Source organism: Arachis hypogaea, chromosome 20 (assembly GCF_003086295.3).
Source record: "Arachis hypogaea cultivar Tifrunner chromosome 20, arahy.Tifrunner.gnm2.J5K5, whole genome shotgun sequence".
In the NCBI taxonomy this organism is placed as follows: domain Eukaryota; kingdom Viridiplantae; phylum Streptophyta; class Magnoliopsida; order Fabales; family Fabaceae; genus Arachis; species Arachis hypogaea.
In genome coordinates, this window is record NC_092055.1 from 371,076 (window position 1) to 394,659 (window position 23,584).

Sequence of the window (23,584 nt, forward strand, 5' to 3'; positions counted from 1 at the left end):
GTTTATTTGTGAATTTGGTTTAAAAAAAAAAGAATATAAGGACTTGACAACCAGGCATTTGAGACAGAGACAGAAGGGATGCATTAAAAGTTCCATTTCCCCATTAGGACTTTATGTTTTTACCCTTTCTTTTAATCAGTGCTCTAGCCGTTTAAGATCTCTCTAGCTGAAATCTGAATCATGTCATTCCAACTAGTAGAGTGATAGGAACCACGAAGAACGAATAGAAGGAAATGATAATTGTATTTGTAATTGTCTTTTGTAAACTTTAATTCCATTTGGAGCTGTTCCTAACACACAGTTCCTTCCAATTCTTCCACGGAAGGCCGTTAGAAACAGGCACTTAACATGCACTAATGAAATTGCGTTTAGATTCTCTTCTTAAGATAGTAAACACATTAATTCGTTTAGTTCATATACATAAACAAAATTCTTGACAAAGTTATGCTTAACCGCAAAAAATTAAAAAAGAAAGAAAGGAGGATGATAAGGCCCTCAGAGACATTGCATCGAACACATGATAGACGTGAATATATTATAACATTATTTCCAACATAAACATGAAAGAGTAACACCATCAAGTAGAAGCCATGCAGGTGCACACATTACAACTAACAAGTATTTATTTGAAGGAATGATATATCGATCACAAGCAGTAAACGGGAAAAGATGGAGATTTTGAAGGACAGCGAAGCAGAACCACCACCACCACCGCGTCCACGTGCCACCACTTGTGGCGGAACCGGCAGCTTCAGCCGCAACCGCAACACCATCATCCTCTCTTATCTCTCTATACCTTTGACATTTCCACTCACTTAGAAGTTAAAATAATATAAATAAGTCTAATCTTTAAAAAGTAAAACCATGATATTTTTTTTGTGTGAAAATTCTTAGTCCTCTAATTAGACCCTACCTGCCTCAGATCTATTGTAATAATAATTATCTTCTTTTCTTTCGCAACCTCCAACTACCAACTCTCTTCTTTCTGCTCCGGCCGCCGGTAACGAACACTTTCATTTCATCTCATTTATTACCGATGCTTATCGTAATTTTCCTAATGAATTATTTAACGATTTGATTTGCAGCACCGATATTAGAAAACTTTGAAGCTATTTATTATTGTGTTTGAGTGTTATGGCGCGGACGATGGAGTGGGCGGCGAGGGCGGAGCACTTGGGAGGAGTGCCTCGGAAGCTGGTGATAGGCGCAGTTGGCGCATTCGCCAAAACGGTGTCGTGTCTTATGAACAGAACCACCGTTCACAACGCCGACACTCTCTTCCGCCTCGTTCGTTCTAGAACCCCCGGCGTCCCCTTAATCACCGTCAGCAACCACATGTCCACGTCAGCACTCCCTCAAACCCTCTCTCTCTATATTGTTTGTTGATTGCTAGTTGCTCCTGGAGCAAGAAACTTCCTTGTTCTGCTCTGTAATCTACGCACAATTTGATATTATAGCAGGACTAGTTGTAAATGATTCAAATGATATGTAGCATTGTGTAACATTCCTAATTATCCTCTAACTACTAAATGTAGTAGAAAATTAGATGCTTTCAGTGTCTTAAATCTTAACTAGCAATCAATTCTTCCATCATTTTGTATTTTGGAGGATATATGAGGGAGATAAATTGATTCTCTTTTTCTTATGTAGAGAGCATGTTAGAATGTCCGATTTGAGGATTTGTTTTTGGAACTTTTCTTAGGTTGGATGATCCGGCTATGTGGGGATTCAGGGGCTTTCCCATCTTTAATACCAAGTTAGCTCGATGGGTGCTAACTGCTGAAGATATATGCTTTAAGAATGCTGTGCATTCATATATTTTTCGGGTTGGTAAGTAACACTAAGTCTCAGTTTTGATTATCCATGTTTCAGTTTAATTAGGCTAGACTTCTTTGAAGAGATTGCAATTTAGAATCATTGTACTAGGCTAGGCTAAGCCTTTATAGTGTTTTGTATAAAAGGACAATGAAAGGGACTTGATGTTCTGATTAAGTTACTGGGCTGTTGCATTTTTTTGGTGTTGGGGTGGGGGAAGGAATTTCTTAGATGAGGTGGCAACAAAGGTAAAGATTGCACATTAAGAGATACATTCTGCTAAACTTACCTGAGAAGCAGAGGTTGCTGGGATTGTCCAACATTAGGAAAAAATTCCTTGGGGTGATTGGGGTCAAATCTTTGATCTTTTATTATGTATTGTCCATACTTTGTAATGTCTGCGGAAATCCATTTCAATTCCATTTAGTAATTTTATGGGTTTCTTGAAGCTTATTAAACTATTAATCAAAATGTGCTGAAATGGTTTTCTATTTGTTTTCGTAGTGTACTGTTATCTTGTTCTAAAATGATAACTTACACAGGGAAATGCATACCTATTACAAGAGGTGGTGGAATTTATCAAGAGCACATGAATGAAGCTCTTGAGCGCTTAAATGATGGAGAATGGGTATCTATGTAACCTAATATTTTACGTCCACATAGGCTTAACTCTTTTATGATGACACTTTCGGTAATTTATATCAAGTGTTGGGCTATTGTGGATTTATTATGGTCCTCTAGCACTGTTTAAGAGTTTGTTTTTCTTTTCCCTTGTGTTTCTCAGCTATGATTGTAATTGGATTACAGAGTTTTAAAGTAATGTCTTCTCATGAATTAATCTCTTTTGTTTTTACTACAGTTCTTTATGTCTCATTTTCAGTTATGCTTTTGCAGGTGCATACATTTCCAGAAGGAAAAGTGTACCAAGACGATGCACCAATTAGGCGATTAAAATGGGGGACTGCTAGTCTAATTGTCCGTGCACCAAAAACTCCAATTATATTGCCAATTGTCCATCATGGTTTTCAAGAGGTAACTCTGAGCATTGTGCTGATTCCTTATAAAACTTATCTTTATAATTTCTGGCATGTTCTTAAATGATTGAAAAGTTGTGGTGAGTGCTCATTTCCTTGGTGATAGAATAAATCATCTGTTTGGTAGAAAAACACCATTTATGTTGGCTATTGATGTTTAAGTTCTGTTCATAATTTTAGGTGATGCCAGAGAATTATATGTTTGGTAGACGGCCTCCTGTACCATTGTGTAATAAGAAAATTGACATAATTATTGGTGATCCGGTTCAATTTGACCTTCCAGCAATGAGGCAAACGGCTATTTCCGAGTCTCGCAATGCAAAATTTCCTACTAGTGGGTGGCCCAGCACTCCAGATGGTCTGGATGAAGCAGCGCAGAAATGTCTCTACTCTGCAATTTCAGAGCAAATCCGCGCTGCCATGGACCGACTAAGGAGTTTTCGTAAAAAAATTCTCAAGTCATAGGTTTAAACCTATCTAAGCTCAGTTAGATCTTGAGTTTATAACATTTGTATGATTGTGTGTTTGTAGTTGATGATTTTGTAGGACTATTTTACTTAGAATTCCTAAATGAAGTACCATATATACAAGTTCATAGGGGGAGGTGGGTTACCTTCCATGCACAGCCCAAAATTAGATGGGCTAACAAATATTTCAAAAAGCAATTCTTTGAGACAAGAAAAAATGTCGATCTTTTGCAATTTTGTAGTGTTGTCAACTTGTCATGTCATGTGACGTAGGAGAGGTTGAAATAAACAGCTGGAAGCCTGGAACAAGCATTCTAGGAAGGCTCTGGTAATTCAAGTGGGGACCTCATTCTTCATTTCTTTAATCCTTTATGTATAATGCACAAGATCCTAATCCATGCTTTAATGTATTGTGCAATATCTATGTTTATTTGTCCGTGTGGTTCAGGTCCTATATAGTTTGCACCATTGTTTTGTGTTCCAGCTCATCCCTCACTTTTTTTGCTGGTAAGTTTTGCAGCATAGAGAGAATCATCATCCTCTGCTTGTGAGAAAAACTCAAATTATTGTTAGCTTAAGCGAAGGATTACAGATATTAGGCTCTGAAAATCCAATATTTAATGGCCCCATTTGCAAAAAGGTAAACTTGCAGCCAAGAATTTATGCAGTGCTTTTGTACAGTTTAATAATTGAGTTGTATGGTATTAAAAAAGTTTTTATGTGTAATTATCACAATCCTTACAGTACAAGTTAGGAGTGTGTTCTAATTTACACCATGTGGTATAGCCCGTGATTTGACATGAAGAAATGCATATTGTGCATAAAACAATTATGTTGCCATTATTTTGTATAAAGTAATCTAGTGATCTTTTGATAATAAAAGGAGTTGATGTAAAAGGTGTAATGATTAATTGATGCATTGTTTTCATCATACTTCTTTTACAATAATTTCAGATACAATTATCGGTTTTGCTAACCAATTTTTGGACACCATGTCCAGGGCACACAATAGACATAGTATGTGTAACAACCAAATCTTCAATTAATCTATTGTTCTCTTGTTCTTTATAATGATGATAATGTGGTTTACAATTTACAGATTTTGGTATGGAGTGTATCTCTTGCTTTTGTAGACTAAGTATACAAATCCATTAATCCCTTATATAAAAGCATAGGAAAAATTTCAAGTGTACCGGAGAACACCGGTGATTCAGTTGTTTTAACCGTTGATTTTAATTAATATATATTATATATATTTTTTATAATTCATATCAACGGTTAAAACAACTGAAACACCGGTGTTCTCGGTACACTTGAAACTCTTCCAAAAGCATATAATAGAGGGGGAAAAGCACATAATGTTTGTGTGACTCTTCTAATAAATTGCAGTTCTTGTGAAAACAAATATAACATAGAGGTAGAAGAATGGATCTACAACTTTAACACACTTTATGATATAAATATAAGTAACACAAGTACTATCTTGTTTTGTAGTGATCATTTTGAAATGGGAAACTACAAGAGAGTTGGGTCAATATTTGGTTAAGAACCTTGTTGTTACCTCATGTGGACTATAGCATAACATACATCAACATGTGTGAGCATTGTTGGATTATTGTGTCCATGAGCATCTATTGAGATCTCTCTTTGATGAATAACAGCACGAGTTCATCAAATGGAAATTTCCAACCTAAAAAGCATTAAGGGGGACCATTTGATCTGTCGTATTTTTATATTGATTTCTCCAAGAAGAAAATGTGTTATTTACATATAAAGTTTGTGTCCTGTTTTATGAAAAATAATTAGTTGGATCAAGTGTTATATAACCTAAAATTCTAGAAAATAAAAAAATAAACGATTTAAGACCAAAAATGAAAAACCAGTTCATTTAAAGGAGGACACTATCAAATAAAAATTTGTCTAAGTGGTTACCTAATGTTGCCTTTTTCCAACTACTAGTGATGATTTGTAATCAAGTTTTTTTTTTTTTTTCTTTTACGGGGTTATTGCAATTTGGTCCACCATACCCCAATTGAAGAGTAAAGAATAAAGAATGCTCCTCAACTTTCTCATGCATGTCTTTATTGCCAAAAGAGACCCCTCCTAGATTGCTCTCCTTGGTTGTTGGTTAGAGTAACTTCTAAGGTTGCCTTGCCTTTCATATTATTATTGTTTAAGTAAATGGTCAAATTTGTCAATTCTTTAAATTGGACTTCAAAAATTTTTTTAATCAAATTTATTTTTTAAAAATTTTAAATTAGTCATATTAGTTATTTTGTCACTTTTTTTACTCATGGCATTAGAGTTTGCTATTGTAGCATGTTAAATGATACCACAACACACACCTGTCCTAATTGACTATCAATATAATAAATTTATCAAATTAAATTAAATCAACTCCAAATTGAAAAAATTTAATGTCTCAAGGTCCCTTTTATTTGAGGTTAATTTTGATTCAATTGTATAAACTTATAGTAGTGATAACTAATTAGGATTGTTAGATATATGCTGTAGTTAGTGTGGTATTATGTTACATTAATAAATTTTGATATTGTCAGTAACAGAAGTAATTGAAAGACTAATATAACTAATTTAAAATTTTTAAAGGATAAATTTATTTCAAAAAAATTTGAAAACTAATTTAAAAAATAAGTAATTTTTCAAAGATAAATTTGATTATTTATTCGTTTTCCTTTCTGGTTTGCATAAATGTTGAAACAAGCTAAGGACAAATATTTCATTCACAATGCGGCTCATATGTTTTTGAAATATTTATACTGAGTCAAATAGAGTGACCATTCTCGTGAATCATATAACTTCACATTAATTAAACCCTTCGTTTTAATTTCCTTCACTTCTTTGCAATGTCTTGTAGTTTTATTTTATTTTTATTTGACTACATTCCACAGGCCCTAGCCGGCAACCTTGGGAATTTATTGGCCATGTGTACAACTTTGGCTACTTAAGACGAGAATATATCTGTCCAAAAAAAATAAAGAAAAGAAAATCTTATTGCAATTAATTTATTATTATTATTTTTTGAAATAGAGAAAGCTCAACACGTTAAAGTGGAGCAAAACAAACAAACATAAAAATATAAAACGCTACGGACAAAGCAACCAATCTTCTTACACCGCCGACTAAGCTAACAACCACCGAAAAAATCACAGCCATTCCACTCTTTGTAACTTAACACCGTCTTTGTTTGAATGTAGTCAATACTTGCTCGTGTATTCTTGAAAAGAAGATCTTATTGTAATTAATTTATTATTATTATTATTATTATTATTATTATTATTATTTGGCTCTTTCTTTTTCTGAATGAGTCCATTTCAGTTATTTATTTAGTTATATATATCCATGATTTTGGCCCTCTATAATTCTCTTGAACTATGTAATGAATTTGAGGACAAGTTGAACAATATTGTGAATATAATTAATTAACTTCAGTGACTTGTAGTTGTAGAATAAGGCATGATAAAAAAATGGAAAAAATGTTTCTTGAACATGTATTTCGGACTAGGCAGTAGGGATCATATGAAGAACATTTGATATTATTTTAGCATGTTAAAATTGAATGGTTAATTATTTCATAAAATTTCTTGGGATGTGGAGAAGTCAATATGTTCCAATTTATTATTTATCTGAAATTACTGCCTGTAACTATGCTGTTAATTGCATATTTGCATATTATTATAAAATGAGAGGTTGGTTAAAAAATTAAAAGAATTACTTTATTAGAGCTTGAGTTAGTACTAAAATATTTTTCTCTAAAATTAAAAATAGTTGCTGACGGTTCAATAGCTTCAAATCATTTTCTTTGATGCTGCTAATAATAATAAAGAATGCTTAAAGGAATTGAAGAGAAACATAATATAAACACAAACTTCTTCAAAAGCTAAAATATACATGTTAAAGAAATTATTGAATATCTACTATATCTATTAATTATATATATTTACTATAATATACAATATGGATATGAGACATTCTAATGAATAGTTTCTCTTTTAATATTCTTTATCACATATAATTTATAAAAACAAAATTTATATCTTTTGTGCTAAGTTAATAAAATGCCTTTTTCTTTTTCATTATGAATTTCTTTTCCTGCTTTTGCCTTTTATTATCATTGGTTATCAACTTATCATCATATTTCCAAGCCTTTTTAACCCATCAATAATTTATTTTGAATCTCACGCATAACCCCACAGAACATTACTCCAAATTTAATATTGTAAGTAAGCTTCATAGTTTATAATGTATTAATGTGATCAATCATTTCTTTTAGATGATTATTCAATTAATAACTTTGACAAGTAAATTTTATTTATGATAATATATGATTCAATATTTATATAAGTTAAATTTCTAAAAAATAGAAGCACAAAAAGAAGTTTAATTACTTGGTCCCTATAGTTTCGCAAAATTTTCAATTAGATTTTTATACTTTTTTTTTTCTTTTAATTGAGTCCTTGCACTAATTTTTTTTTAATTAGGTCCTTATACTTTTTTTTTCCTTTTATTTAGGTCCCTATACCAATTCTTTTTTTTTTAGTTGGGTTCCTATAAAATTAAGCCAACTACTACTAAGAGAAATTTAATTGAAAAAAAATTAGTGCAGGGACCCAATTAAAAAGAAAAAAAAATATAGGGACCTAATTGAAAATTTTACGAAACTATAGAGACCTACAGAGTAATTAAACTATAAAAAAATAAAAGAGTATATCTAATAATTAAATAAGAATTCCAATTTACAGGCTTCAATTTTATAACACATTTATGGTACAGGATGATGAACAACTCACAACTTGCAATTTCAAAATGACAGACACTTTGAAGGAGGGTGATAAATGTTGATAAAGAGAGGGCATAGCATGCCATATTTAGACTGAGATATTGATATGAAATTTCTAGATTTTGAATGGAAAGAAGAAAAAAAGAAATTATTGGTTATTATTAATATAATGAAACACCATAGATAGATTAATGTAATCACAAATTCACAATTAATAAGACAATACATAATAGTAACTCTTTAAGATATAACTCACTACCAATTTAAATTCTTATCTTTTAAAATAACTTGTTTAATTATATATATATATATATAGACACACACACCATTTGGAAGAAGGGTGATGACTTCTTCATGTGAATGAGTATCTTTAGAGGGACAAAACAGCACAAAGGTTGTGGGTCCAATGTTATTAGCTACTTCAAATTATGTACACATGATTTCTGGTTTATACCTGTCCTTTTGGCTATGGCCATTGGCCTGTAACTAAATTAATTTAGAGGAAAAGAATAGTTGCATACCAAAAAGATTTTTATTTTATATGAAAGTTTCAGACTTTCAACAGAAGGAAATGTTACTTTTCATGTTATTTTAAGTATGCAATTACATCAACAATCATGCTTGAATCATGCAAAACCATTGAACAGTGTATTATTATTATATTATATTTGATTCTGTGTCTACATAGTTAGTATATGATACATTCTCATAATAATAGCTGAAAAAAAAAAGTCAAGATTATTCCAAAACTATAAGTGAATTGGATTGGATATAATTTAATGTCAATACTCAATTGTTCAATCAATTATATTATGATTTGATTCTCGGATGAAATATTATAAAAAGTTGCACATAAAAAATCTAAATATCTGCATATCATCATTATTAAAATTATTATTATATGCTAAAAATTAATTTCAGAAATATTATTTATATTAGGTTATAACAATACAAAATACATATTTGGTTAGTCACAACTGAAATTTGAGAACTTTTTTTTAAATATTATATTATTAGAGGTGAAATTTTTTGTCATGAATTAAATTGTGTGTTGAACACTATTATGGCTATTTACAAAACGTCACTGACGTTTTATGTTTTTTAATTAAAATAATATTTTTCTAATAAAATATCAGTGATATTTTGTATTTTAATAATTAAAATAATATTTTTTATTACAAAATGTCGATAACATTTTATTTTTTTATAATTTAAAATTTTTTTTATTACAAAACATCAATATTACCACTACAACTATGTAAAACACTAAAATAATAAAATATTTTATATTTCGCATTAAAATTATTCATATATAAAAATTTTAGCCTAAATTTAAAGGGAAGGGGTAAAAAACTCTTCATTTCACCCAACAAGCATATTGAGAATCAAGATTTCCTATTTTCTCTTTATATATTAAAAAAAATCTAATTCCATATTAGGTTTAATTTGAATTTTTGAATAATTTGACTATCATTTAATTATATTCTTTTATTCACATAAATATATAAGTATTAAGTGAAAAAAATCAATTAAAATAACTAGTATGAAAAAGTAATAAAATCACCATATATAATTAAATAAAAACATAAAAATCTTCATTCAAATTAAACTGTTAATATTGAATTATCTATTTAATTAATTATATTTGTTTTTGGCATATATGAGAGGGAAGGAAGCAATGAAGGAGAAAGTGACATGAAGTTGCAGCTTTTCATTTGTTTTGTGTCTAAAACTCTGAACTCTCAGAACAGTGGTTTTGAAATTTAAATAAACACAAACTCTGCATTTGCATTTGCATTTGGATTCAACACCAACGCTTCTTCATTACTACTTTCTTTAAAGAACCATCAACGCCAACAACAACCATTTGCCACAATGCTTATTGATTCTCAATCCACAACAAAGACCTCATTTTGATTTTGATTTTTTTATTTTCTTCTGATTTTCTTTAAACCCACAAAAACAAAGCTAAAGCTTTCATAAAGCTATTGTACTTTCTCTCACATCACACTCTAAACTCATTTTTTGATTTTCTCTCTCTTTCCAAACCCATTGGACTGTTTCTGACTTCATCCTTCAGAGATCTTTCTCTCTCTTCAACCTTTTTCAGATACAATTTGTTGTTGCTACTCTCTTGGTGGTGTTCTAAAGGTTGGATTTTCCCTCCTCCAAGTTGTGCCCTTTTTATTTCAGCTCAAAATCTCTCTTTCAAACTGTTCAGTGTGATTTTTTTTTGCAATTTCTGGTGAATGCTGAAGTGGGTGTGTGCCAAGTTTCAGCTCAAAAACCTGTTTTTTGTTGGGCTGGGGGGTGCATAGTTTGATGCTTGAAAAGCATTTTGGTCCCTTTGGTTGTGTTTGGGGATTTTGACAAATGGGGTTTTCATCATAGCCGTTTTTCTATGCAGTACTGTCTATTTTTCTTGTTTCATATTAACTTCATGAAGTTCCTGAATGTCACATGCTTGATTCATGGTTGCTAGTGTTCTGTACTTTCAGCATTGTTCAATTCTGTGTGTGCCTATGTGTCTGTGTTTTGGCCTCTTTCTCTCTTTAGGTGTTTAAGTGTTCTTTTTATTTTTTAGGTTTCCATTTTGTCATGCAGAACAGTTTCAGATATCCAGAAAGTAAAATGACCATGGATATGCCGTCATCAATGGGAAGCAGATCTTCCTTTGGCTCTAGCAATGGCAATGAGGATACACCTGTTCACCCCTATGCTAATGTCTCTAATGGTGATGACTATGACAGTGATAGCTCCAATTTTGCTCCACAGTGAGTATCATCCTTTATTTTGGAGTTACATTGATAAAAGTGATGATCTGCATTGTAGTGTTTGATAAAGGTTACAAATTACTTTGCTAGAATTTAGCATATATATCTTCTGAATTATAGGGTGTTATTAAATTCTCCTTTACATTTCATCTTGATATATTGCAATGTTATATTTGATGTCAAGCATGCTATTATTCGAGCAACGATGACGAGTCAAGAATGGGATTTGTTATTTTTATATATCGTGATCCCTTGAACATCAGGGAGAGGCAAAGGGTGCTTATATAACTTCTGCTTTTACCTTTATATATTTATCACTTGTATAACTCACACATGTTTGGAGCTTTGTTTCAATGATGCGGCAATTTCACCTCTACACGCACATCTGTCCTATATCAACTTTAACTTTATGCCATCAAACAATATTCTTGAATTTTTGTTCTTGTTTATGATCATTCTTACCCTTTGCAACATGCTTATTTTGCATCTTCCCTTTAACTAAGTGGCCATTTTCATAACAAGATAGAGAAAGTTTGCTGTTTGCTATCATGCAATGCGCTGCAGTTGATAATTTGGTGTTTGATTTGTGTGCAGCACACCATCAACTATGTCAATGGCTATTCCAGCAGAACTTGCTGGAGCTGTACCCTTAATTGACAAATTCCAGGTGGGGGAAATAGCTATAATTATAATTTATTTATATAATACTGCTTCCATATCAGTGATATTTGTCTAACTGATTACCTAAATGAATGTGTTTTTGAATTTCTTGCATTATGCGTATAAGGGCTTCACCAAGTTTCTTTTGATGTTACTTGTCATAGGTGGACGGATTTCTGAAATTAATGCAGAAACAAATCCATTCTGCTGGGAAACGTGGATTTTTCTCTAAAAAATCTGTAGGTCCTCAAACTCGAGAGAAGTTTACATTTGAGGACATGCTTTGTTTCCAAAAGGTAGTTAAATCAAATACCAAGTTCCCTGAAATATTTATGACTAAAATTCTTTTCCGACTTAAGAAGAGCTAATTTATTGATTCGTGTAGGATCCAATACCAACATCATTGCTCAAGATAAATAGTGATTTAGTAAGCCGGGCAACAAAACTTTTCCAGATTATTCTGAAATACATGGGAGTTGATTCGTCTGATCGTGTAACTCCAATAAGCTTAGATGAACGAGTTGAGCTTGTTGCTAAGCTATATAAGCAAAGTTTGAAGCGTTCAGAACTTCGAGATGAACTTTTTGTTCAGATATCAAAACAAACAAGAAATAACCCTGAGAGGTGTGCAACTTAAACATTTAGTATCCAATGTTACACTATATGGTTTTTGGTTATTGAAGCTATATTTTTTGTTTATTCTATACTAATGCTTAATACATATTTTGTCTTGTAACCAGGCAATACTTGATTAAAGCATGGGAGCTCATGTATTTATGTGCATCTTCCATGCCTCCTAGTAAAGATATAGGGGGTTATTTGTCGGAATATGTCCATAACGTAGCACATGGTGCAGCTACTGATTCTGAGATCCAAGCTCTTGCATTAAATACATTAAATGCTTTGAAGCGCTCTGTCAAGGCTGGTCCTAGGAACATAACACCCGGTCGTGAGGAGATTGAAGCTTTGATGACTGGGAGAAAGCTTACGACCATAGTGTTCTTCTTGGATGAAACTTTTGAAGAAATTACATATGACATGTCAACAACAGTTGCGGATGCTGTTGAGGTACTTCGAAAATTTTATATCTATTTGCTATCAAGGAACTATTTTTTGCATTGTTTATTCCTTAACAGCATATTTGCTACAGGAACTTGCAGGGCTTATTAAACTGTCAACTTATTCGACCTTTAGTCTGTTTGAATGTCACAAGGTCGTTACCGGCTCCAAATCATCCGACCCTGGGAATGGCATGTCCTTTTTTTATCTCTTCATGATTGTATAATATATAGCTAAAAAGCAGTAGTCTAACTGCTCCTTTTATTGTTACCAGAGGAGTATGTCGGCCTTGATGATAACAAATATATTGGGGATCTCTTGGCGGAATTTAAAGCAGCAAAGGATCGAAGTAAGGGAGAAATATTGCACTGCAAACTGATATTCAAGAAAAAGTTATTCCGTGAGTCAGACGAAGCAGTGACGGATCCAATGTTTGTGCAATTGTCTTGTGTTCAGGTAAGTCCTTCCTCTTTGAAGTCTTACAAAGTAATAAAAGTTTATATAGTTTATTTTTAAGGCCGCAATTAACTTCTTCAAGTTATTCAATTTTCATGCTTGGATGTGTTATTACAGTTGCAGCATGATTATATTTTGGGCAATTATCCTATTGGGAAGGATGATGCTGCTCAGCTTTCTGCATTACAAATCTTGGCTGAGATTGGATTTCTTAGCTCACCTGAAGCATCCACGTATGTGATTCTCATTATCTTAATAGTGTCTTAGTGTCATTTAAATATTTTCATAGCAAGTGAACTTGTCATTTTTCCATTTTCTGTAGTCTCACAACTTAAGCTGACTGATGATTCTTGATTTCTCAGTGACTGGAATTCACTTTTGGAGCGATTCCTTCCACGACAAATTGCAATGACACGAGCAAAACGGGAATGGGAGATGGACATTCTTTCTCGTTATCATTCACTGGTATGGGATTGTTCTATAATCGGATATTTACTTCTGTCATAAGCTTCGCAGTTGTTGATAGGAATTCTCTCATTTTTATAGGAGCATCTCAACAAAGATGATGCAAGACAACAATTTCTACGTATATTAAGAGCACTTCCTTATGGGAATTCTGTTTTCTTCAACGTTCGCAAGATTGATGATCCTATTGGACTCTTGCCTGGACGAATAATATTAGGAATTAACAAAAGAGGGGTAAGTTTATTTAACACAAATTACTGGTTAAAAATATAACATTATGCAATATACAATTGTACATGGTTAAAGATGAATTATGCTTTTAATTTGTGTTTTCCTTGATCAATTGTCTATAGATTCATTTTTTCCGTCCAGTTCCAAAGGAATATTTGCACTCCGCTGAGTTGAGAGACATAATGCAATTTGGAAGCAGTAATACGGCAGTATTTTTTAAAATGCGAGTTGCTGGTGTTCTTCACATATTCCAGTTTGAAACCAAGCAGGTATAATATCTTCATGGTGCCACACAATCCCCTTATACGAACTTGAATAATCATTAGCATATATCTCACTTATGCATTAATTTTTCTTACCGACATTTTTACCTTCATTGCAGGGGGAAGAAATTTGTGTAGCACTTCAAACACATATAAATGATGTAATGCTGCGCCGCTATTCAAAAGCACGGTCTGCTGCTACTGGTTCTTTGAATGGGGATATTTCTAATAATTTTAAGCCTCCTAACTTGGAGTTGTATGAGAAGCGTGTTAAAGATTTATCAAAGCTTGCTGAAGAATCGCAAAAAAATGTTGATCAAGTAAGTTTAAAATCTATGATTCATTTTGTGGCTTGTTACATTGTAAAGAAACCTATAAGGCTTAGTTGCTTCAATTTTCTAAGTAAATATTTTTGGTAATAGTTGTTTACTTGTCCTCCAATATATTTAGGATACTTGCTTCTTGCCTAAAGTTATCAATGAAAAAAAAGAAAGGAAAGAAGAAACTTTCCATATCTTTTGGGGTGTATAACTCACGTTTTTCTGTAAATAATTATAATGTTTTGCATTATCTTGGGTAGTTGTATCAAGAATTGCATGAAAAGCAAAAACAAGAAGAGACGATGCAAGAAGAATTGGAGGGATTGAAAGAATCCTTAAATGCTGATAGGAAAAATCTCGAGGAAGTTTCGAATGATCGTGATAGACTTAGATCATTATGCAATGAAAAAGATAAGGCACTTCAGGTGAAAGTCTTGAATTCATGGAATGAGCTAAACTTTCTTTTTATCTTCTTATTTACCTTACTAATTATGATCTTCACTAGGCTGCAATTCTTGAGAAAAAGAACATGGAAGCAAAGATGGCCAAATTGAATAATCTAGTAATAGAGAATGCTGCCAAAAAGGAACTCATTGGAACAAATAACCAAGTAAGATACTGTATGAAGTGTTATTCAATATCATACAGTCAATTCATCTCTCTGATTAAACTTGTCATTTTTAAGTTTATAAACTATGTACTTTGGATGACATCCAATAGGTCTCACAAAAGCTTGAAAGTGAACTAAAACTTTGTAAAGAGGAGTTGCAAGCAGCTGAAGAAACTATCAAAAGCTTAATGGATGAAAAAGTGATTTTGGCAGAGAAACTATCTGTGCTTGAGAAGAGAAGTTCTGAAGAGGTGATGTAGAAAATAACAAAAATAATCAACATTCTAAATTAAAAACAATTGATTGAATATGATGGTCAATCAATGTGACCGTGTTGGTTGTAATGCAGATTACGTCTCTTCAACGGAAACTTGAGCAAGAACGCAAGCTTACAAAGTCTCAAGTGTTTGAGCTTGAAAAGAAGCTAGAAGGGCTTAGACAAGAATTAGTGCTTGCAAAGTCTAATATTTCAATAAAGGACTCTGAGTTGGCTGCTTTGCAAAATAATTTGAAGGAATTAGAAGAATTGAGAGAATTGAAAGAGGTTTGCTTAACTGCTCGAATTGTATATAACTATCTATATGTTCTTCACATTCATTTGATTATATCTGATCATTGTTCATTATTCAGGACATTGATAGAAAGAACGAACAAACGGCTGCTATATTGAAGATGCAAGGGGCTCAACTAGTTGAAATGGAAGCGCTTTATAAGGAAGAACAAGTTTTAAGGAAACGTTATTATAATACAATAGAAGGTGAATAACAAGAACTACTTAAGTAGGATATAATTTTGTGAATGTGCTGATATATATGCATTTGACATGTTAACAACTTTGGAACTTGAATTTATTTCAGATATGAAAGGCAAGATTAGAGTTTATTGTCGGCTAAGACCTCTTAGCGAAAAGGAGATTGCCGAGAAAGAAAGACAGGCGCTTGCTGTGGTGGATGAGTTTTCGGTCGAGCATATGTGGAAAGAAGATAAGCCAAAGCAGTATGTATATGACCGTGTGTTTGATGGTGGTGCAAGTCAAGAGAGTGTATTTGATGATACAAAGGCAAGTCTTAGTACAACAACTTATATATTAACTTAGCTCACTTGTTACTGATTTCTTATTAATTACAATGCAGTATTTGGTGCAATCTGCTGTGGATGGATATAATGTCTGTATATTTGCTTATGGTCAAACCGGTTCTGGAAAGACATTTACCATCTATGGAAGTGAAAACAACCCCGGACTTACCCCTCGTGCAACTGCCGAGCTTTTTAGAATTTTAAGGAGAGATAATAGCAAGTATGCCTTTTCGTTAAAGGTAAATCCTTTTAAATTGAAAATTATTGAGTTAACTATATAACTTGATCTAGTCAATGTCCAAATGAAGAGTAAATTATATTTTTTATATCTATGTTTTTGTGCATAATATCTGAAGTTCATCATAACCAGTAATAGAAATTATTCAAATGTTTCTTATTGTTTTCTTAAGTTAACTTTTCTTGTATAACCGATACAGGCATACATGGTGGAATTATATCAAGATACCCTTATAGATCTTTTGTTACCTAAGAATGCAAAACATTCAAAGTTGGACATCAAGAAAGACTCGACGGTAATTATTTCAAATTTATCTTTTAGATTCTATTTGTAATACTAAGCATTTTTTCAATGTTATCATTCTTGTAATATTAATGACTTCATCTTTAATTCTCTGTTGTTAGGGTATGGTGGCTGTGGAAAATGTAACAGTTCGGCCAATCTCTAAAATAGAAGATTTGAATAATATAATACAAAGAGGATCCGACCGGCGCCATACATCGGGTACACAAATGAATGAAGAAAGTTCAAGATCTCATCTCATTCTATCAGTTGTCATCGAGAGTACCAACCTTCAAAGTCAAGCAGTTGCAAGGGGAAAGGTATTCTTTGGAGTTTTATTTCCTTCAATCCTTGTTATAACATTTTTAAACATTTGACACCATATATAACGATTTAAGTGACAATGTAAAATATTAATTTTGATTAAAAATTCTGAATATTTACTATTTTGTTGAAATACCACAGTTGAGTTTTGTGGATCTTGCTGGTTCAGAAAGGGTGAAGAAATCGGGTTCAGTAGGTAGCCAACTCAAGGAAGCTCAAAGCATTAACAAATCGTTATCAGCACTTGGGGATGTGATTAGTGCTTTGTCTAATGGTGGTCAACACATTCCTTATAGGAATCACAAATTAACTATGTTAATGAGTGATTCCCTTGGTGGTAATGCTAAAACTCTCATGTTTGTAAATGTTTCTCCAGTGGCATCAAACTTAGACGAGACGCATAACTCGCTTATGTATGTTATTTGATCTTAGCTATATTGATTTTCTTTTATTATTTCTTCTGTTTTGTTTTAACAATATTCTTGTGTTTTTATGTTTGTTTAGGTATGCATCGCGAGTGAGGTCAATAGTGAATGATCCTAGCAAGAACGTTTCTTCGAAAGAGATAGCACGACTGAAGAAGTTGGTTGCTTACTGGAAAGAGCAGGCTGGTAGAAGAACCGAGGATGAAGAATTGGAAGAAATTCAAGAAGAAAGACCAATTAAAGACAGGACAAGCTGGTAAAAGGCTTGAGCATGAAGTTCTCGGTAGATACTCAAGAATGTTAAACCAAATTGGAAGAACATGTTGGATATAGTCATATGGTCTATTTTCTTTTCGGATTGTTGTATAATCTTACAATTATTAAACATGTTGGAAAGATTTGTAATTTTGTAGAGTGATCTAACTGTATAGCTTAATGATGGTATGTATATATTAATCCTTTTGACTCATGCACATATACATATGTTAAATACTTATTTTAAAAATTGCATTTTTCTTTCTGGAAAAATGTGCATTATTTCTTATGTTTATTTCATGAGTTTTTAATGGATTAGTGTAATGATTTGATAGGTAAAAATTTCCTACAAAAAAAAAAAAAAAAAAAAAAAAAAAAAAAAAAAAAAAAAAAAAAAAAAAAAAAAAAAAAAAAAAAAAAAAAAAAAAAAAAAAAAAAAAATTAAAAATATCTAATACATGATATAACATGATATTGGTAAGTCCTCAAAGATTGATAATCATTCTTGGTATTGAAAAACTGGTTCCTTTTGACAAATCCACCAAAGAAAGAACCAAATTATAAGCAAACTAATATTTCAAAGGTCAAAACGGCAATTTAGTCAAAACTAACATCAATCTCTAAGAAATTATTTTGTAAGTGAACTAATCTTTCAAGGTAAAGATGATATAGTACTAAATTTTTCTGTTGCAATTTATCTGATCAAGAAATCTGAAACATGGTTTTAGGCCCTAGAAACTGACATTAACAATTAGAAAGTGATGTTACCAGTGGTCATGATAGCAGATTTGATAGCAGATGGAGACCATGAAGGATGTACAGCTTTGACTATGGTTGCAATTCCTGTGACATGAGGACAAGCCATGGAAGTTCCAGAGAGAATATTGAAGGTGTTTCCAGCTGCTGGAGACCATGCTGCAAGTATATTCAGTCCTGGTGCAGTCACATCAGGCTATGTAACATTACAAGTACAGTGTCAGAACAAGTCCAAGAATGAAATGAAAGACAATCATTCTGTTTCCTTTTACCTATCCATGTTATTTTTCAGTATATCCTTCGATTAATGCATATACATTGACCTAAGGATGTATAAGAGAAAAAACAATGACAAACAAAAGGGGACAAAAGGAGTATTCAATGAATGTTGTAAAGAAGGCAAAGATGAAAGGGAGTATCACCTTCAAAATTTCAGGGTTGAGTGCATTGGGGCCTTTAGAAGAAAATGATGCTACACGTGGCGCAGGCTGGGCTCCTAGAACTGTCTTTGCTTTGAAAATCCTTGACATAGGAGTACTGTTTCACCATATAACAAACAACATGATGCTTGGTAAGACTATGTAGATAATGCAGAAAAAGCATAGCTTATTTAGGAAGATATATGATAATTGTATTCATAATTTTATATATCATGTTGAACATCTAAGATCATATATAGATAACTAAGTATTTTAGTTACATTTCTAGCAGATGTGAATTGAGAGGTTATGAAACAAACCGTGTTCTTCTGATATAAGATAGAATCCTTGCTCCAATTCTGTTTCCAACAATAGCTGAGGGGATCACAAATGGAATTGCAACATCCTGATCTGTCTCATCAATGAGTATCATTCCAACTCCTCCGGCATCTTTCACTATCTTGCTCTTTGCCACCTTTGATTCTGTTGAACTCTCTACATGCCTACACACTAGCACTTTCCCTTTGGTCTTGGTCTTATTAAGAGAGCTCTCTAAACAGTAACTACAGAAAACACAACAAAATCTAACTTAAAAGGCCATTTTCTTGAACTGGTTTCTTCATAGTTCTTACTTTTAAGTACCTTGCTTCACCTGGATTGATAAGGGGTAAAGTATCCTGCAAAGGCTTCAGAAGCAGATATTATACTTGTGGAAGCATTCATTTCTGAGATACTAAGACTTTCACCCTGTTTCATTAATCATAGCAAACTAATCAAGGGACTAATAATTTGTATTAACAAAGTCCACCTTTGAAAAGAAACTAGTAAGATTGAGAATTCCTTTCGTAGATACAACTCTAACATCTCATATTCAGGCATACTCCCAAATACGAGATGTTAGATTTGTATCCATGCAAGAATCTCTTTTTGACTAAGAATATTTACCATGATTCTAACACCATTTCCAAAAATGATGTCAGAAGTGAAATCCCTGTCTGTTGAGCTGGCAGCAACAGTGAGGATCCATGGGGCAAGATTAGTGGCAGAGGCAGGGTGGCCTTCATTGCCAGCTGATGCCACAACAAGAACACCACGGCTGGCAGCATGAAATGACCCCACAGATATTGCATCACTGAAATAGTCTCCTTGTGGAGACTCAGCTCCAAGAGATAGTGACAAAATGTGAACCCCATCTCTTATTGCATCATCAAATGCAGCTAGCAAGTCCACATCATAGCAACCTGCTACATAATAATTCTATGACTAAAATACCCTCTTTAGGATCTGAAAATATAAAACAAGAATAGAAAACATGATCAACTAGGAATTAAGGAGGTAACTAATAATATCAGAACCTGAATCCCAACATGTCTTGTACACAGCAATTCTAGCCATAGGTGCACCTCCCCTGGCTCCTCCAGCTGCCAGCCCCATATAGTTCATGTTTGCCACATAGCGCCCTGCAGCTATGGATGCTGTATGGCTACCATGGCCGGTGCTATCCCTTGCAGATCTGAATGAGGTCTTTGCATCTGAACCTTCCTCTTCAGCTTCATATCCGCTCTTATAGTATCTAGCTCCAATTACTTTCCTGTTCCATAAATTTTATTAATATTATTAACAAATGAAAGATGTCATCCTCATGGTTTTATCTATGATGTGAAATGAGGGGGAAAAGAAGAATAAAATTGGTGAGAAGATAAGTTTCAATTGAATCAAAAACCTGTTGCAAGTTGAAGAATTGAATGCTTCTCCTGGTTGACATTTTCCCTTCCATCCAGGTGGCACTGGAGGCATGTCAGTGTCAATGAAGCTGGGGATTCAGGCAATTTTTTTTTTTTTTTTTTTTTTTTTTTTTTTTTTTTTTTTTTTTTTTCATTGAAGTCCTTAATTATGTCATGAATTATAGCTTCCTTAAGATTCTACTGCTAGAAGGAGAAATATAAAGGGGGGGCAGAGTTTCTGACACAAAAGTAATAAATGAAAGGCTAATATGGAAGTTGTGTACTAAAACTGGAACTGGAAGTTGAAGTTCTTCTGAACCAAAGAATTAATGCCTATATGGTACTTCTAAGGAAAAAAGGTCTCAAATTTATTATTATTCTGAGCATGTAGGGGGTCAAGAAATTTAATGCAACAAGAATTACTGTCTACTATGACACTTTTACTAAAAATAGTAACACTTGTTGGTTACTTTACCAGTATCAATGAAACCAATTATGATATTTTCTTGGTTCCTTATGGAGTAGCCAAGAGTCTCCATGGTTTGGTCATCAAGAAGCCCCATGAAGTCCCATGAATGATTGTATGCAGCTTTCTCTTGGAATTGGGGAACACAGAAACCATTCTGGCATTTCTGCTCAAATTTAAACACAATAGAAAAGCTATTACATTAGACACTAACTAATTGGTCATGGATCAAGGAAAAAGTTTATTCTTCATCATTCTATAATATATCAATAAGATTGGTACATTCAAACTAATGTGATAAGATGTTTCAACAAATGAAGAAATTCTCAACTTGAATAGATATTTTGTAGTGTGTTTGATAAACCTTAAGAGTAATTGTGAATGTGTGATTACCCTCTTCATTAGAAAGAATGTCACTACCTTAATTATGTTCCACTGTCATGAATTATAGCTTCCTTAAGATTCTACTGCTAGAAGGAGAAATATAAAGGGGGGCAGAGTTTCTGACACAAAAGTAATAAATGAAAGGCTAATATGGAAGTTGTGTACTAAAACTGGAACTGGAAGTTGAAGTTCTTCTGAACCAAAGAATTAATGCCTATATGGTACTTCTAAGGAAAAAAGGTCTCAAATTTATTATTATTCTGAGCATGTAGGGGGTCAAGAAATTTAATGCAACAAGAATTACTGTCTACTATGACACTTTTACTAAAAATAGTAACACTTGTTGGTTACTTTACCAGTATCAATGAAACCAATTATGATATTTTCTTGGTTCCTTATGGAGTAGCCAAGAGTCTCCATGGTTTGGTCATCAAGAAGCCCCATGAAGTCCCATGAATGAGTTGTATGCAGCTTTCTCTTGGAATTGGGGAACACAGAAACACTTCTGGCATTCTGCTCAAATTTAAACACAATAGAAAAGCTATACATAGACACTACTACTAATCTGGTCTAAATGGATCAAAGAAAAAAGTATTATTTTTCTTCATCTATTCTATAATATCTATCAAACTAAAGATTGTACATCATAACTAACTGTGATACAGATGATTTGCAAATCAAATAGAAGGAAAATCTCAATGGCATACTGAAATATGATAAGCTTGTCATCAGTGAGCTGGCTGCAAATCTTTAAAACCATGCTTGTAGCTATAAACATGAGAAGCTTGTGCTTCCTCAATGCTGCATCAAAAACAATTCCAATGACTCAAATCAAATGCTACTGCCACAGATACAGACAACAATAACAAAAAAAAAATTCTAAGGTGGGTCGGCTACATCATAGATTTCAGAAAAAAAAAAAAAAAAAAAAAAAAAAAAAAAAAAAAACTGACCTTCCACTATGAACTTCAGCAAGAATTTGATGGTGTTGCTTCAGAATATCATCTGGGTTTTCACCATTGTTGCTTCCCATGTACACTACATAAACCTGCAATACAAGAAACAAATCATAACAAAAGTTCCTCACACACACCAAGAGAAACAAAAAAAAAAAAAAAAAAGAACATAGGACATAAAAACAATAACTTGTGCCTGAATTTACCTTAGCAGAAAAGCAAAAGCTAACTTTTTCTGCAACAAGCACTGCAAGAAAGAGATAAAACAACGCACTGCTTCTTCTAGACATTGGTGCTAAAAATGTTGACTGAAAGTTACAAACTTTGGCCTTAAAAACAACAGAAAGTGTATTAACATGTAGTGGGGGCTAAGAACCAGAAGTATATGAATAATAAAGTGGATAAGAGTGATGAAGACAAAAATGTTGCAGAAACCAAATTCAGGATTTTGAGTGTGATGATGAGAAAGAAGAGAAAAACAACAAGAAAGTGGACAATGAGCAACAACCCAGATGGCAAAAGAGCAGAGAGAGAAACATGGTTAAGGTGCCTTATTAGTAGCTGTCATGTGTTCTTAACAAATAATAATAATAATCCAACAAAGTATTATTTAATTTTTCTTTTAACTACAAAAATGAGATGACAGTATGAGAGGAGAAAAAGAATAAAGAAGATGGAGGAGCAGAGCAGTGTAGTAGAAATAGTGTGGCGGCAAAAGGCCAAAATGAACTGTGCTCATGTAATGGGTAAACCTTAAAGCTGATTTACTGTTTATTTGGACTTGATTAAATCAATAAAAAATATTTAATAAAAAATATTTTTTTTTATTTTTTAGTGTATTTGATAAATTTTTAATAATAAAATTAAAAATATTTTCTTTAAAAAGTTATAATTTACATTTTTTTTAAAGATATTTTTTTTAAGAAAAAAGATGTTTTATAAAAATGTACTTCTATCTTATTTTACTCAAATATAATTGATAGATAAAAAGAATTTTTTACATGAGATATTCAAACATAAAATTACTTTTATTTTTATAAAAAAATTTAAAAAAATATCTTTTTCGAGAATAGCGTCTAAACAAAGTGTTAAATGATGGGAAGAGAGAGGATTTATAAGAAGAGGCTTGTTTGGATGAGTTTTAAATTTTTTATAAAAAAAATTTAAGTAACTTTTTTATAAAAAATAAAAATAAGTTTAGGTTTAGATATTTTATATAAAAAATATTTTTATTAATTATATTTAAATATAATAATATAAAAATATTTTTTTATTTATTTATTATATAAAATTTATTTTTTAATTTTTTAAAATAATATAAATTAT

General features: G+C 32.4%; 3 protein-coding genes across 4 annotated transcripts; 2 read left to right on the forward strand and 1 right to left on the reverse strand.

Moving 5' to 3' along the window:
- The first annotated feature begins 562 nt into the window (after positions 1–562).
- On the forward strand, positions 563–3,746 carry LOC112783359 (N-acylphosphatidylethanolamine synthase). Its single transcript, XM_025826288.3, has 6 exons — positions 563–1,000; positions 1,086–1,343; positions 1,703–1,830; positions 2,358–2,443; positions 2,710–2,847; positions 3,030–3,746. Exons 2-6 carry the CDS (start codon positions 1,135–1,137, stop codon positions 3,312–3,314), a joined length of 846 nt encoding a protein of 281 aa, XP_025682073.1. The 5' UTR covers positions 563–1,000; positions 1,086–1,134; the 3' UTR covers positions 3,315–3,746.
- Positions 3,747–9,800: 6,054 nt separating this feature from the next.
- LOC112783116 (kinesin-like protein KIN-14E) lies at positions 9,801–17,827 on the forward strand. 2 transcript variants are annotated; one of them, XM_025825893.3, is made up of 24 exons: positions 9,801–10,265; positions 10,699–10,888; positions 11,483–11,555; positions 11,713–11,844; positions 11,934–12,172; positions 12,289–12,616; positions 12,699–12,798; positions 12,882–13,063; positions 13,181–13,296; positions 13,426–13,528; positions 13,610–13,762; positions 13,882–14,028; positions 14,142–14,342; positions 14,603–14,767; positions 14,848–14,952; positions 15,063–15,203; positions 15,302–15,496; positions 15,583–15,709; positions 15,810–16,012; positions 16,086–16,268; positions 16,467–16,562; positions 16,672–16,869; positions 17,015–17,286; positions 17,378–17,827. In XM_025825893.3, exons 2-24 carry the CDS (start codon positions 10,713–10,715, stop codon positions 17,556–17,558), a joined length of 3,816 nt encoding a protein of 1,271 aa, XP_025681678.1. In that variant the 5' UTR covers positions 9,801–10,265; positions 10,699–10,712; the 3' UTR covers positions 17,559–17,827. The 2 variants fall into 2 exon arrangements, with proteins under 2 accessions (XP_025681678.1, XP_029152159.1); XM_029296326.2 differs by having other exon boundaries at positions 9,804–10,265; positions 10,719–10,888.
- Positions 17,828–18,290: 463 nt separating this feature from the next.
- LOC112783405 (subtilisin-like serine-protease S) lies at positions 18,291–22,946 on the reverse strand. The gene is given in 11 exon segments (XM_029296694.2): positions 18,291–18,505; positions 18,732–18,846; positions 19,049–19,291; positions 19,381–19,475; positions 19,674–19,969; positions 20,084–20,319; positions 20,452–20,547; positions 21,643–21,818; positions 22,010–22,103; positions 22,256–22,350; positions 22,465–22,946. Coding segments are annotated over 11 exon segments (1,731 nt in total). The 5' UTR covers positions 22,549–22,946; the 3' UTR covers positions 18,291–18,304.
- Between the last annotated feature and the right edge of the window lie 638 nt (positions 22,947–23,584).